The 13,893-nt window shown below is 35.3% G+C and overlaps 1 protein-coding gene across 2 annotated transcripts; it reads left to right on the top strand.

The window, feature by feature from the left end:
- Nucleotides 1–10,269: 10,269 nt before the first annotated feature.
- On the top strand, nucleotides 10,270–13,846 carry LOC119995060 (uncharacterized protein At5g64816-like). 2 transcript variants are annotated; one of them, XM_038841427.1, is made up of 3 exons: nucleotides 10,284–10,426; nucleotides 11,326–11,430; nucleotides 13,213–13,846. In XM_038841427.1, exon 3 carries the CDS (start codon nucleotides 13,228–13,230, stop codon nucleotides 13,606–13,608), a length of 381 nt encoding a protein of 126 aa, XP_038697355.1. In that variant the 5' UTR covers nucleotides 10,284–10,426; nucleotides 11,326–11,430; nucleotides 13,213–13,227; the 3' UTR covers nucleotides 13,609–13,846. The 2 variants fall into 2 exon arrangements, with proteins under 2 accessions (XP_038697354.1, XP_038697355.1); XM_038841426.1 differs by lacking the exon at nucleotides 11,326–11,430 and having other exon boundaries at nucleotides 10,270–10,426; nucleotides 13,213–13,787.
- Nucleotides 13,847–13,893: the final 47 nt, after the last annotated feature.

Genomic DNA, 13,893 nt, shown 5'->3' with positions numbered 1-13,893 from the left:
TGTGGCAAGTATATAAAAAAAGGGACAAAACAAGACAAGACATGCGAATAATAGAGGGGAGTTTATAAAGTAAAAAAGGGAGTGTTAATCGTAGCACTTCTAATATATGTGGCTTGTGTGTGTGTGTGTGTATAGGCCTAGTAGTTTTAAACTCATGAGTTATCCAAAACGTCAAACTACTTCTTCACTAGTACACTACTATACAAAATAAAATTTTATAATTATTGGCTGATTGATACATCATTTACATCATCATAAGGAGAAAAAAGAAGAAGGAAATGACAAACCTTACGTACCATATATAATTAAATCCTTAGTCAAAAGTTGTATATAATTCATAGTTATATTATTGTTTGCTAAACACATTCACGATCAATATGATAAGAAAATAACTAATGTGGAATAATAGAGAAATAAGAAATCAAGATCAATCACATACAAGAGACAAACAATCTTACATGGTTCGATTAATCTTCCCTACGTCCACAGGCGGAAATAATAGATTTTATTCATGAATTCTCTCTGAATAGATGGATTGGATCGAAGTCTAGCTGAATAGAGTACTGTTCCGCAAGCATTTGGTAAAATAGGTAAGAGAGAGGGTATGGCAGTTTCATCATGAGTTGAATTGGGTATTTTTTTTAAGTGACATACAATATTAATTAACTAAACGCATCTCCATGAACATTTGTGCAGATTACATGTGGTAGACAATATTTTGTATTTATTGTATCATCACTTTTCCAACCCTCCGGCCAACCATATCCATTAATTTAGTAGTCCTGATTAACATATCGGAGGAGAGGAATCTTAGGCACTCTAGAAGGAGAAGGAGAGTTAGTTGGTGGTTGATGGAGAAACTAATTAAGATATATTTGTAGGGGTTCGGGGACAGCGCCCATGATATATCACTTGTCAATATTATGATAAAAATAAAAATCATAGCCATAAATTTGATAAAATGATTACAATTACCTTTTCCGAATTATTATATTTTGATAATATTGGATAATAATCTTTTCGGAATTTCGATCGAACATTTCTTTCCCATTGCATGTAATTAGACAAATGACAACTTCTTTGTGAGTAATCTTTTATTAGGCTAAGGGGAACATGTATTAGTTAAGGGAGACATTTTACTTTGTTGTTAAGAAAATATCTCGGTTTTTGAGACAAAAAATGCCATTCGGTTATTGTAAACCATTTATGGTTAAAAGACAACATATTGTTGATATAAAGTGTCAACCAAACGGTGTCATTGTATTAAATACTAGTATATATGGTGTCTAAAATATTGTAATTGTTTGGTTCAATTCTTGTTGATAACAGCATTCATAGGCGGATCCATGCTATGGCTGCCCCCTTTAAAAAAAATGTAACAGTTAATTTTTTTTAATAATTTATCATATATGCACAAAAATTTGGATTAGTAATTTCTGAAATTGTCCCATTTTGGACAATTCTCAAACATTTTGCAGTCATTTTCCACTTATACCCTAGATATTTTATTGAGCTGACTATCATGCTGTTATTATTATGTCAGTTAATGCTACCCATTTCCATCAGCCAATGACAATGGAGGTTGTAGTGAATTTAACATGGCCGACATTTGAATTGTTACCTTTGATTGCCGAGACTTCTGAAATATTTAAAAAATGTTTTATTAATGTTTAAGAAATTATTTCTTATTTATTTGACCATTTACTTGCATCAATAACAACTTAAATGTATAATACCTTTGTATGTAATTTGTCACAACAATTTTAACATAAATATGTTACTAGCAAAAATATAACCAAACATTTATCAACATTTCAGTAATCATATCTGCTACCATTTTTTTACTAGCATGGATATATATTATAATATATGCTACTGTCAAAATTGTCTACCAAACGGATTCAACATTTTAAAACCAGCATATCTGCCACTTTTTAAATATTTTACCCAAAGGAGCAATAATGTTTCATTGAAAAATCAATTGCAAGTCATTTTATTAAGAATGTACGTATCTTCCTCTAATAATGTCGGCTTCAAAAAAAAAAAAAAGACTTGGGTTGGGTAGGCGAGAGTCATGTGTGCTGAAATGGTCTCCTAATTTAATTCTTATATTGCCGGAAGAGGACTTCCATTATGCATACATACAAATAAAAAAAGACAACCTCGAGTTGCATTGCAATGTTGACTTAAAGAGATTAATGCAAAGCCAACAAGTCTTTCTTTAAACTCCTGGAGGAAAAAAAAGATGGATAGATAGCAACCTAATGAACATGACATTTTATCTGAATTTTAATTAAATTATATTGTCAATAATTGGAAAAGTGTGTGTTACTTGCACATACGTGACTCACTGTTCCTAATAAAACAAAAGGTTTAACTTAATTTTTGATCTGTTCATTGCCACGTGAGTATGACCAATGCCAATTACACGTCAGACTAGTAGATAAGAAAGAAAGGGTGACTCATCTTTTGTTAGAAAAGTGAGTCACCATAGCTCCATAACCATCATTTTTCTTGGCTTTTCATGATGCATATATACATATATATATATACAATTTTTCTCCCATGTAAACCAATTATGCGAACTTCATTGTTTCCGTTGGATATGTCCAATGGCTACAGATGAAGACCATTATTTTATCCAACTTTAGCCTCACGCGAACTTCATCTGCAGCCGTTGGACAATCCATAAAAAAAGATGTTTTCCTTGTCTTTTCCCCCCATAGTTTGTGTACTTATCAAGTGCACGAAAGGGTTTTAACAACCCTCTTTAGTTTCAACTGGACCATTGAGAACTTGATTGATGCTCGGTCCACGCTTGACGGGCTTAATTTGAAAGTGGACTATTGTTAAAGTTTAGTGGGTAAATTTTATGGTAGCATTCCCACTATATTTTGTCTAGCTAGCACTGTTGTGTGTGTTTTTGTCTATAGTGTGATTGATCCTTGGTAGGAAGAACTTCCCTATTTCTCTGACCTTGTGTTCCTGTAAGATCTTTGAGATGTATCTTTTTCATCGACTTATTGTGTTAGTTGCATGCTGATTTCTGTGGTTCATTGCATCTTTAATTTCATGCGTGACGTCGGTGGTGAGAAAGGCATAGGTATGAGTCGGTGTCAAATGTAAGCATTTGAGCAACACGGTCATTCATACTCGTCGGTGTCAACCGTCATCGATTTTGAAATTTGGAAGGGGGAAGGAAAAAAAAAACAATGGGCTTGACGAAACAATCAGTTTAACAACTGAAATTAATGGTGATATGCAAGTCTCCCAAACTAATCTACAAATACCAAATCACAATATACGCGTCTTTAATCTCTGAGACACTGACATCCAAAAATATACATATGTGATGGTTTGCTACAAATAGAAGAATGTACAAAGGTTAGGAAAGAGGACTTTTATTTTTGGTAAGAAGATCACGCAACCCAGCTGAATACAGATCAATAATGCATCAAATACATGACGCATGCATATCATGGTAATCAATTAAGGAAAGACAATGCAATTCTATCACAAACCCTTTTACATCCATACCATAATTACGCAACATACCTAGTAAAATACTTGCTTCTATGCTTGGAAAACTTAGCACTAGTTAAAAAAAAATTACTAACATAAGGTAAGAGGGTTCTATTAGTTTAAGATGTGAACGTTACTGTTTTCTCGTGCCCTTTTTGTTGTAGCAAGGAGTTTATTCTTGATGAACATTATTTGCATCTCATTTTTTACTAAGTACACCTCATTCTAGTGTGTTTTTAAAGGGTTAATGGGGTGTACTTAGTAAAAAAAGGGGCTGCAAATAATGTTCATCTTATTCTTTCTTCATGTTGGCTGTAATGTGCTAGCTAGTCCTTGCTGAAAGGGCTCTTTAGTAATTTCCTTTTCTTAAAAGTTATGTTGTTTTATTCTCTTGTGTGATTTAGGTTTTGAATCGATCTCTTTGGATAAGTAGTTATGTTGAATCATTTTTATTTCAATGAATGAAATGCCTCTATCTACCACTATTCATTCTTGTGCTCTGATTCAGTGGTTTTTTGGCTGAACTTAGTTAGTTGTATCTTCTAACACAGAAGGTATCTTCTCGATGATCTTTCTACCAAACAGGCTTGGGAGCTCTGAGAGATGAGTTTCAGGAAGCTCCAAGGTATATAATGTGAGACTTTAAAAACTCAGGCGTGACGACATAGAAAATCTAAAAATGAAAGATTCAGAAAATGTCTTGCAGTACTACACTAGGGGCCATTTGATACAGATTTTTGCTAAGCATTTATGCTAAATACTAGCATAAATGCTTTGTGCATGCTAAACAAGCATATCCGGGCATCAAATCCGAGATATTTTCTATAGCATTTTAGGGTCTTTTCAAAATGCTCCAAATTTGAAACATTTCAGTAGCATTTCCACATTTATTCCTTTTATGCCCTCTGTATTATGCCGTCGTTCCCATTTTACCACTTCACCACTATCGCCAGTTTCAACCCACATAAGAGATGGAGGTGCACTTCCGACCATGACCGACGGAGGTGGACTTCCGATGGAGGCCGACAAGAGCCAGGCTCACCATTATCGTGGCTCAAATAATCCTCCGAAGACAACACATATCCCTCCCTCGGTACCCATTACCCGTCTTCTTCCTTTCTTCTCTTCAACTTGACACCGTGGTCCACCTCTTGTCGACAGGAGGAAGAAGAGTGCATGGCGTCGTCTTCTCTACTCCCCTTCTTTCATTCCCTTTCTCTCTCTACACAATCTCTCTAATCTGGTTCAGTCCAATTTTGGAGAGTGGAGGAGAACAAGATTTATTTAAAAATAAAGTTATTTAATTCTCTAATTATTATATTCTTAAATAATTATTTTGTTTTATCAATTTTATCATATAACTTTTCTGTTTTATTATTCTTAATAATTTTTTTAATAATTATGTTTAAGGTAATACTCTTGCACGTAATTTGCCACAAAATATTACGTAACATAAATGTTACTAGTAAAAGTTTAACCAAACACTACCAACCATTTATACAGCATATATGCTACCACAATTTTTGTTAGCATATATGCTAATTTCAATATGTGTTACCAAACTGGGCTTAGGTTGTCTGAAATTGTAAACAAAATGAGAACTTCCCTCAAAAGTTTAACTCCATTATAGCTATTGAAGAAAGGAAGAATCTCGATGAATTAACTATTATCTATTTGTTGGGTTCTCTAGAGGCTCATGAATCTACATGTGGAGTGAGGAAGATGCTTCTGAAAATATCTTTAGGGCAAAACCGAATTTGGGAGTTCCAATAGTTTTGAAAAAGGAAAATAAAAACTGGGGAGCAAATTCTGTAGTAGAGTTGGTAATCTTGAACAAGATTGCTAGTGCAAAGGCAAACCAAAGTGCAACAACTGTGAAAAACATAGGCATCTCCAAAAAATTGTAGGTCTAAACAGCAAGCCGACTTTGTTCAAAAAGAAGAAGGAAGTAAAGAGGAAGGGGTTGAAGAACTTTAGTTTTATACTTGTCTTTTAGCCTCCGAAGTGAAAAAGAATGTATGGTACATTGAGAGTCACTTGAGGGGAAATGAAAAGATCTTTACTAGTATGAATAAAAGGAGAAATTCTCAAGTCAAAATGGGAAATGGGGACATAGCCAAAGTTGAAGGAATTAGGACAGTTGCTGTGAAGAGCAGACGAGGAACAGTCCTAATTCAAGATGTGATGCTTGCGCCTAACTTAGACGTCAATTTGTTAAGTGTAGACCAAATGATGGAGAGAGGCTATTGTCTGGTGTTTAAAGATGATGAATGTCAAGTAATGAAGGGAAGCAAGATGATTGGAATAGTTAAAATGAAAGAAACGAGAAGTTTCCTAGTTTCTTTCGAAAGAGATGAAGTGGCATTTAGTACTAGAAATAGAAGAATCAAATCTGTGGCATAAGTGTTTGGGGCGTCTCAACTCTTACTCAATGAATCAGATGACTAAGAAAAACCTTGTAAGGGATCTGCCTCAAGTGGTCACATAGATTTATGTGGGCCAATGCATACTCCTTTCATCCAGCAAAACATGTACTTTATCGCATTCGTAGATGATTTTAGTAGATTCACTTGGGTATATTTTTTGAAAAACAAATTTGAAACACTTGATGTGTTCATGATATTCAAAACTCTTGTGGAAAATCACAGAAAGAAGAAAATCAAGACTTTAAGGAGTGACAGAGGGATGAAGTTGATAGCCAAGGATTTTTAAAAATTCTTTGAGAAAGAAGGTATAGCACATTAGTGCTGTCAGTTGCGTATTCTTTTGAGTAGAATGGATTGGTAGAGAGGAAAATCATGACCATTATGGAGAAAGTTAGGGCAATGATGTGTGACGAAGGTATCCTAAGAAGTTATAGGAAGAAGCTATGTTCACTACAGTGCACCTCATGCATATTAGCCCCGCAGATTAAAGTTCTAGTCAACAACACTCCATTTGAGCAATGGTATGGTAGGAAGTCCACAATTCATCATCTGAAAGTTTTTGGGTGTTTTTCTTTTTATCATATACCCAAAGCTAGACATCTTAAACTTGATGAGAAGGTTGCAAAAAGGAATTTTTCGTAGATATAGTGCAGATTGCAAAGGCTAATGCCAAGCCAACTAATTAACAAACTTTAATAGAAAAGCTTATGGAAGCTTAACAATCTAATCAACAATTCACATGCACAATTACTCTAGCTGCGGCTGCCAATTAAACACAAGACCTTCATTACCAGGTCCTATCAGATAAGGAATCCACGTTGGAATCATGCACAACAACACATAAAGGATATAACTGGTGTCAAAGAAAGATTGATATATATCCAATATCTACTGCAAGTTCCTACCTCGCATATGCTCTAGAGAATCAAGAACGATCCACTATTTGTTGTAAAGTTTTTGTTCTTGTGTTTGATTTCTATTCTTATCACCGTTGTTCAGGAATTCCCTCTGAAAAAAAGGAGAATGTTATGTACCCCAACCCGTCCCAAGTTTAGGAGGCGTTGATGTGTCATGTCTATGTAAGCAATCCAAGTTGAAAAAATTTTCAATTTTGAAATCTTCATTTTAGCTTGCACGATTTAGAGTGTGTTTGGATTGAGGGATTTGGGAAGAAGGGAGAGGAGGGGGAGAGAAGGGAAGGGAGGGGAAGGGGGACTATTTTTCCCTCTCCCATGTTTGGATAGATAAAAAAAAGAAGGAAAGATAATTTGTTTAATTTACTAATTTATCATTATTTTTATGTTAACATATTATGTACAAGGATAAAATAGATATTTAACTTACAAATGACTTAATCCCTCCCCTTAATTTTTAATAAACTATCCAAACAATGAAATTGGAAGGAAACTCTATTTCCCTTCATTTCCCTTCCCTCCCCTCCAAATCCCTCAATCCAAACACACTCTAAAGGTTTAGCGCAATACAGAATGCACGTTGGTCACACCATTGTACATTCTGTCAAATATCAAAGGATTCTTAGTCAAGTGGCATTGCGAATCGCCACGAAGGTGTTCAAAGTCGAGTTGTTCGCCCAACACGTATAGCCAAGTATCCATGAAATTCTATATGGCTTGTAGTTCTTTTTGAATCCCGATTTGTTTATTTGGGTTCTATATTTTTAATCGTTTGGTTTTACGTATATGCTTTGCATTTTGTTCATTCTGCTGTGTTTTTGGTTGAATGGGATCGTTTGGTAATCGAATAGAAAGACTGAACACATTAAAGTGAGCGAAAAGCTCTAGAAACAATGGATTTATTGATTATTTCATTGGAATGTCGTTCCATTCTCTTTGGTGTTCGACAGGAGGTTATTCCATTGAATTAAAATAATAGAATATTTATTCGATTTATTTGAACTTAAATAGAGAAAATCAGGTATTCTACTGATTTGAAATAATGGAATCAGTCGATTCCATAGATTTAAATCAATGGAATCAAGCATTCCATCGAGTTGAATCCATGGAATCAGACATTCCACTGATTTGAAACAATAGAATTAGCATATTCAATGGATATAAATCAATGGAATCAAGCATTCCACATATTTCAATCAATTGAAATGGCTATTCCACTAATTTGAACCAATGGAATTAGTTGATTCCATCAATTTAAATCAATGGCATATAACTATGTATACATGTTTTTGAAAATACATTGTTCGTCGCCTTTCGAATGTTGTTCGACATGTATCAAGCGAGAAAAACCTTTGAGAATCAATGGTTTTAATCGGTCGATTTTGGAATGCTCTGGTTAGGTTTTCGAATTAGGAGAGATGAAAAAAAAAGACTTTCATGAAAATGAACTCATGAAGCAATGCATCCAAAACTATTTTGTTAATAGCGTTTTTTAATTTTTCAATTTTGCCTAGTCATTAGCTGAGTTAGCCTGCACAAAGATTTGTGATGACTTGAGATACAAATAGTTGGGCTCCCTAGCACTATTTGGAAAGAACCAAAATGATATATGTCCATAATTTCCTATCCATAAACTTATATAATCTATGTGACAAGCCACATAGGCATGTCTATAGCATATACGTTTCTCTCTCCTCTAATATTTTCATCTCTCTTTCTTCTCTCTCCACCATTCTCTCTCCTTCTTCCCGGTTCTCTCTCCTCCGAAATTTCATCTCTCTTTTTTTTTTCTTCTCTCTCCATCATTCTAGCTCTTTCAAACCGCACAAGTTGTATTTCACGAGATCTAAAGTTCTCGCCGTTGCAACAACCGAATCGACTTCATTCATATAGTCAAGTTTTGCTTGCTCAAAAAGAACCCAGAGCAGAGAAGAAGCTCTTGAAAGAGGCTGGTGGTAAGAAGAAGAAATCGAGTAAGAGCAAAGCCATGAGAATCATGAACAAATTTACACAACTAGTGTAAGGACTTATTAGATCTACATCTTCAAGGTGGGGTCTATGGGGATCATGGGCAAATGCGATCGTATACGACTAGCGTTGAGACATACCATATATAAATCTTCTGGGTGAACTCATGAAGCACGATGTTTTTGAGTGGACCAAGGCAATAATCAAATTTTCTTAGACTTGCTTATTACACAGACAGTATAATTAATTACATTCAATGTGCAATAAGACCATGCCAATCTTACTAAGCCACCAATCTCAAGTTTAATCACAAGTTTCTTATTATATTGACAGAGTAACATTTATATATAAAGTGTAATAAGCCTCTGTTAAAATACTTAGGCCAACACTGACAAGTTTACTTATCAGTGGCTTATTACATTGACAGTGTAATAAGAACCAACCAAGTTTAACAAGCAACTGTTATATGTTTAATAACAAGTTTAATAGGCACCTGTCAAATTTAAATAGGTCTAACTTGTTATTTACATTACACTAACAATTAATTATGAAGCAACAAGAAATTCAAGTCACAAGTTGTTAATCAAATGAGTTATAGAACCTAATTACATTGTCCCACACCCTAATTACATTACACACTGACAGTGTATTTAACTATGTGCATACCCATGACCTGAACTAACACCAATCCCCTAAACCACAAAAGAAACAAGCCCAAAACCCATAGTATACCGACAATATAGCCATTGAAAACCCCCAAATTAGCTCCAACAAGCCACAAACCCATATTATTAGAAACAAATCCCTAACCCACTTCAACAGTGATAATAACCCAATACCCACTAATCGTGAAATTAGAGAGAAGCTTTTTTGGTGACTTTGTGGGATTTTACTGGTAGATCTGGTGGTTGATGACGATTTAGGGCGTTTGGAGTTTGATCCAAGTGGTGCGATGATTCTTTTGTGAGTAACAGAGTCTGATTTCATCGTCGGACGGCAAGTTAAGTCGTGGGGTGGGGAGTTGCATGGAGAGGGAGAGAGAGAGAGGAGAGGGAGAGAGAATGAAATTTAGAATCTCAAGAGACAAGAAGGCTAGGTATGTTTCTGGTTCTCAAAAATTTGAATTTTAAAATTTGTGTTTCTTTGATTTTTTTAAATTGTCATGTTGAAAAGTCTACTTGACATGCACCTTGTTTATATTATGGATGAGTAGTGTTTCATGGAAAGAATTTCCTCTCCTTACACACGTGAACAAAAGAAAACCACAAACGTGCGCCTACATAAAACACAACTTACTCGCACAAATAACCACTCGAGCGCTTACCAAAACGACGATGTAATCGCCACAACTAAGCTTGAACTTTTCAGGGCCTGGCCCAATAACAATCATTGGAGGCCCATTCTCAAATTAGGGTTTTGGTTGTCAATGATAGGTTGTCGAACTGGCCGAGTAGGAGAACTATAAAAATTCTTGGACACTGGTTCATCCTGGTCATTTTGATTTCAAGCGGCGTCTACGCTGTCGTCCGGTCCCGGTGGTTTGCTGCTCTTAATACGTCGCGGCCTCTCTCTTTAACAGCTATTCAAGAAATGGAGGTAAAATGTTTTCTGCTTGTTTTTCAGTTGGCGTAATTTACATGGTGTTTTGTCGAGGAAAATTGAACTGGGTTTTTTTAGGTTTCTATTGTTCGTTGCTTTTCTCATCCGTTGGAAATGTGTGTGCGCATCCTATTTATTGTTATTTGTTGATGAGGTTCTATGCTAGTTCTGTAAATTTTGTGTGTGAAAGCTTTAAAGAGCCAACCTAATTGGATTGATGTTAAGAGTTGATGGAAGTATTATTTTATCTAGGGGAAATTTTAGTTGCCTAATAAATGGTGTGGAAGATCTATGCATCATACTCATATATCTGATTATATTAGATTGTAGTCTGTCTATGTGAATTTGAACTGCTTAATGTGAGAGAGTATGTTTTCTGCAACGTAGATGCTCTTGTTTGGGTAAAGACTAAAATTTTCTGGATTCGGTTTGGTAATAGTTGAATTTGAAGTTTTGAATCCTTTGAAATTCATTAGTTTTGTTATCTCGTGTTTTTTCTGCAAATTCTGGATGAGTGGCAATTTGTTGCCAGCCTGCCTTAACACTTGTAGGGAGTAAATGATACACAAACACCTGAGTCCCAGGAGTTTCTGCTACAATGTACTTGTTCCTGCAAAGCAATTTTTCTTAAATTTTCTTTTGTTGGCATTCTCTGCATTTCACATTATTTGGTTATTACTTTTCGAAGATACTGTTGTCTCCACCACATGAAAGGAATCTGAATTCCGTCTTTAATGATATAAACTTGCTTTGTTCCTATTGTTTCTGTGTAGTATAATAGTTGGCTGTTGGCCTCAATAGTGGGTTTCATTCATACAATCGTCTGCATAATTTTTTTGCTTCAGAATCAGATGATTCATTCCTCACACTACATAAGCTTTTGTACACATCGACAGGCACATAGTTCAGAGATCTGATATTTGTCAATCCGATTTTCCGAGAATGAGTGAACCTGTCAGTGGTTCCATACACTTTGTACACATGCTTTTGGGGATATGAGGGTATTCATTGTGTCCTTTCAACTCCAGTATGATTGTATGACTCGTAATATTTAATCCAATTCAAAGAACTTCTAAAATTTTTGGGTTCTAAGTAGTTCATGCTTACAAGTTAAAGTGTGGAGAACATTATGTTTTCTTTTTGTGGTGCAGTTTTTTTGGGTTTAGGCTGGAAAATACTGTGCTGGTTTCAGAACATATTTAATTTACATTTTTTTGCAAGTTTACATTTTTGTTTTTTTTATTTGGGCTAGGATATTATATGCTAGGTTCAAGCACATTTTCATCTTACAATATTGATCAAGATAATTTATTTTCTTGGTTGGAGTATAGGTACTTAGGGGATGGCACTTATAGTTCTATACATGCTTCTAGGTTGACTGTGAGTGGCTTTCTTAGTAGTATTGAAAATGATAGCTTTGAAATGCTCAGACACTTGTTCAGACAATTTTCATGTCAGTCGAATTCACAATATGACTCAGGACGGCTTTGACGTGCTGCATAGAGCACACACAACCCATCACCGTTGGACATCTGCTTCTATCCTAGGCCAATAAGAATGCCTTTCCAGGTGAGCCAGAGTTTGATTACACTTTGGAGTTGATCAAACTCTGGCATTATGAAGGATCGCAATTCTGGAGCCCAAGCATTTACTTTCCTTGGTAGAGACAAATGTCTTGGGGCTAATGTGGGATCTGCTCAAGGGCCTACTGGTTTAGATAAATATCTAATGCATTCCCCGACCGGATAATTTATTTTTGGAGGTGAAACTATTTGCTTTTGGGATTTGCTGCTCCCTGGTTAGAACTCTGAGGGGTCCCAATGGTTTGGACTTGAGTAGGCTGAAAAAAGACATATAAGTGATACAACCTTTGCAAGAAAGGCATTATGCGGAATATATGACCCGGATAAGATGGTCTAGATAATGACCAGCTTTTAGAGCATCCACATCAGATTACCTAAACATGAGTCTGTCTGTAAAATTTAGAGATTTTGTCAAAATAGAGCTCTGCATCAGATTACCTAGAGGTTCCCTATTTTACAGAATATGAACAGTAGTTCCCTACATCTAGAGAACCACTATTCACTTCTCTAAACATAAAATAATATTTTTTATTACTTTATTTTCTCCTCTCTCCTCATTTTTTCCCTCCTCTCTCTCCTCACTCCTTTCTTTCTCTCTCTTCTTTCTCTCTCATCTCTTTCTCTCTCCTCTCCTCACATTTTGACTCCTTTCTCTCTCCTCACTTTTTCTCTCTCTCTCTTCTTTCTCTCTCCTCACTCTCTCCTCTCTCTCTCCTCACTCCTTTCTTTCTCTCTCCTCTTTCTCTCCTCACTTTTTCTCTCTCTTCTTTCTCTCTCCTCAATTTTTTTTTCTAATTTTTAATAACATTAATTTATTATTTTAATTAATATATTGTTTTAAATGTAATTAATTTATTATTTTAAATAGAAGTAGTTTATATGAATAGAATAAATAAAGGAAAGATAAATAAATATTATTTTAATGCAATAGAGAATATGATAGGTAATCTGATGCAGTGTTGATTGGATAGGGAATCTGTAAAATAGGGGAAAGTGACATTTTGTCTGTATTTTAGGGAATCTGTTAAGAGAAACTGATGCAGATGCTCTTAACCAGTTTTTCCATTGATTTATGATTTAATCCCCTTTAAAAATATGTATTCAACTAAAGTTTTTGCAGCCTTGATTAGTTTTTTCAGGTTTGACTGTTTTTTTTATAAGAATCTACTGTATTCATTGCGTCTCAATTTTTGTCTATAGGGGGTGTGATTTGTAATGGTGGAAGTGTGGTGGTCCCTCTTGGGGGCTGCTATCCCGGCTGTTATTGCAGGGCAAGCTATTAGAATGAGAAGGAAACATGCAGAAGAGCAGAGAATTAACAGTGCTAGAGGAAGGGAGAAAAGTTCTGATGAAATTTTCGTTTGTGAGAGGGTCTGTACATCAAAGAGAATGTTGAAAAAGGTGGGTGCATTTTCGAAGGACCCGATCCCAGATAATTGTGTCACTGTTTGCGGTGTATCTGAGCTTGATGCTTGCTCAGATGCCTGTGCTCGCACTGTTTGTGTTAATCAGCATCAAATGCCCAACTGGAACGATATATGTCTGCGGAGATGTCAAAGTGAATGTCTTAAGAACTTTGTCACTCGTTCTTCTTAGTGAATTATCATTTACCCTCAGTGTTCAGGTTTGGATATTGTAGAGCATGCTTTCTTATCATAATGCTGTTTAATCCAATTGTTGCTAGTTTTTGATTCAATGTGATGTATGCTGTTAATGCTGATTGTTATAGAATATTTCTCCTTTTTGCCCTAAAAATGGCTTCTAATTTTGGGCAACCGGTTGTTTTTGATCAGTTTGTATGTTAAATGGTTAAACGCATGTTGGATTAGGAATATTTCTTTAATTGAAAAGATAAACCATTTATTTTTGGGCAGATTTTTC

Source organism: Tripterygium wilfordii, chromosome 3, assembly GCF_013401445.1.
Source record: "Tripterygium wilfordii isolate XIE 37 chromosome 3, ASM1340144v1, whole genome shotgun sequence".
Lineage (NCBI taxonomy): Eukaryota > Viridiplantae > Streptophyta > Magnoliopsida > Celastrales > Celastraceae > Tripterygium > Tripterygium wilfordii.
Note: the sequence above shows the minus strand (reverse complement) of the source record. Positions and strands in the feature narration are given on the sequence as shown.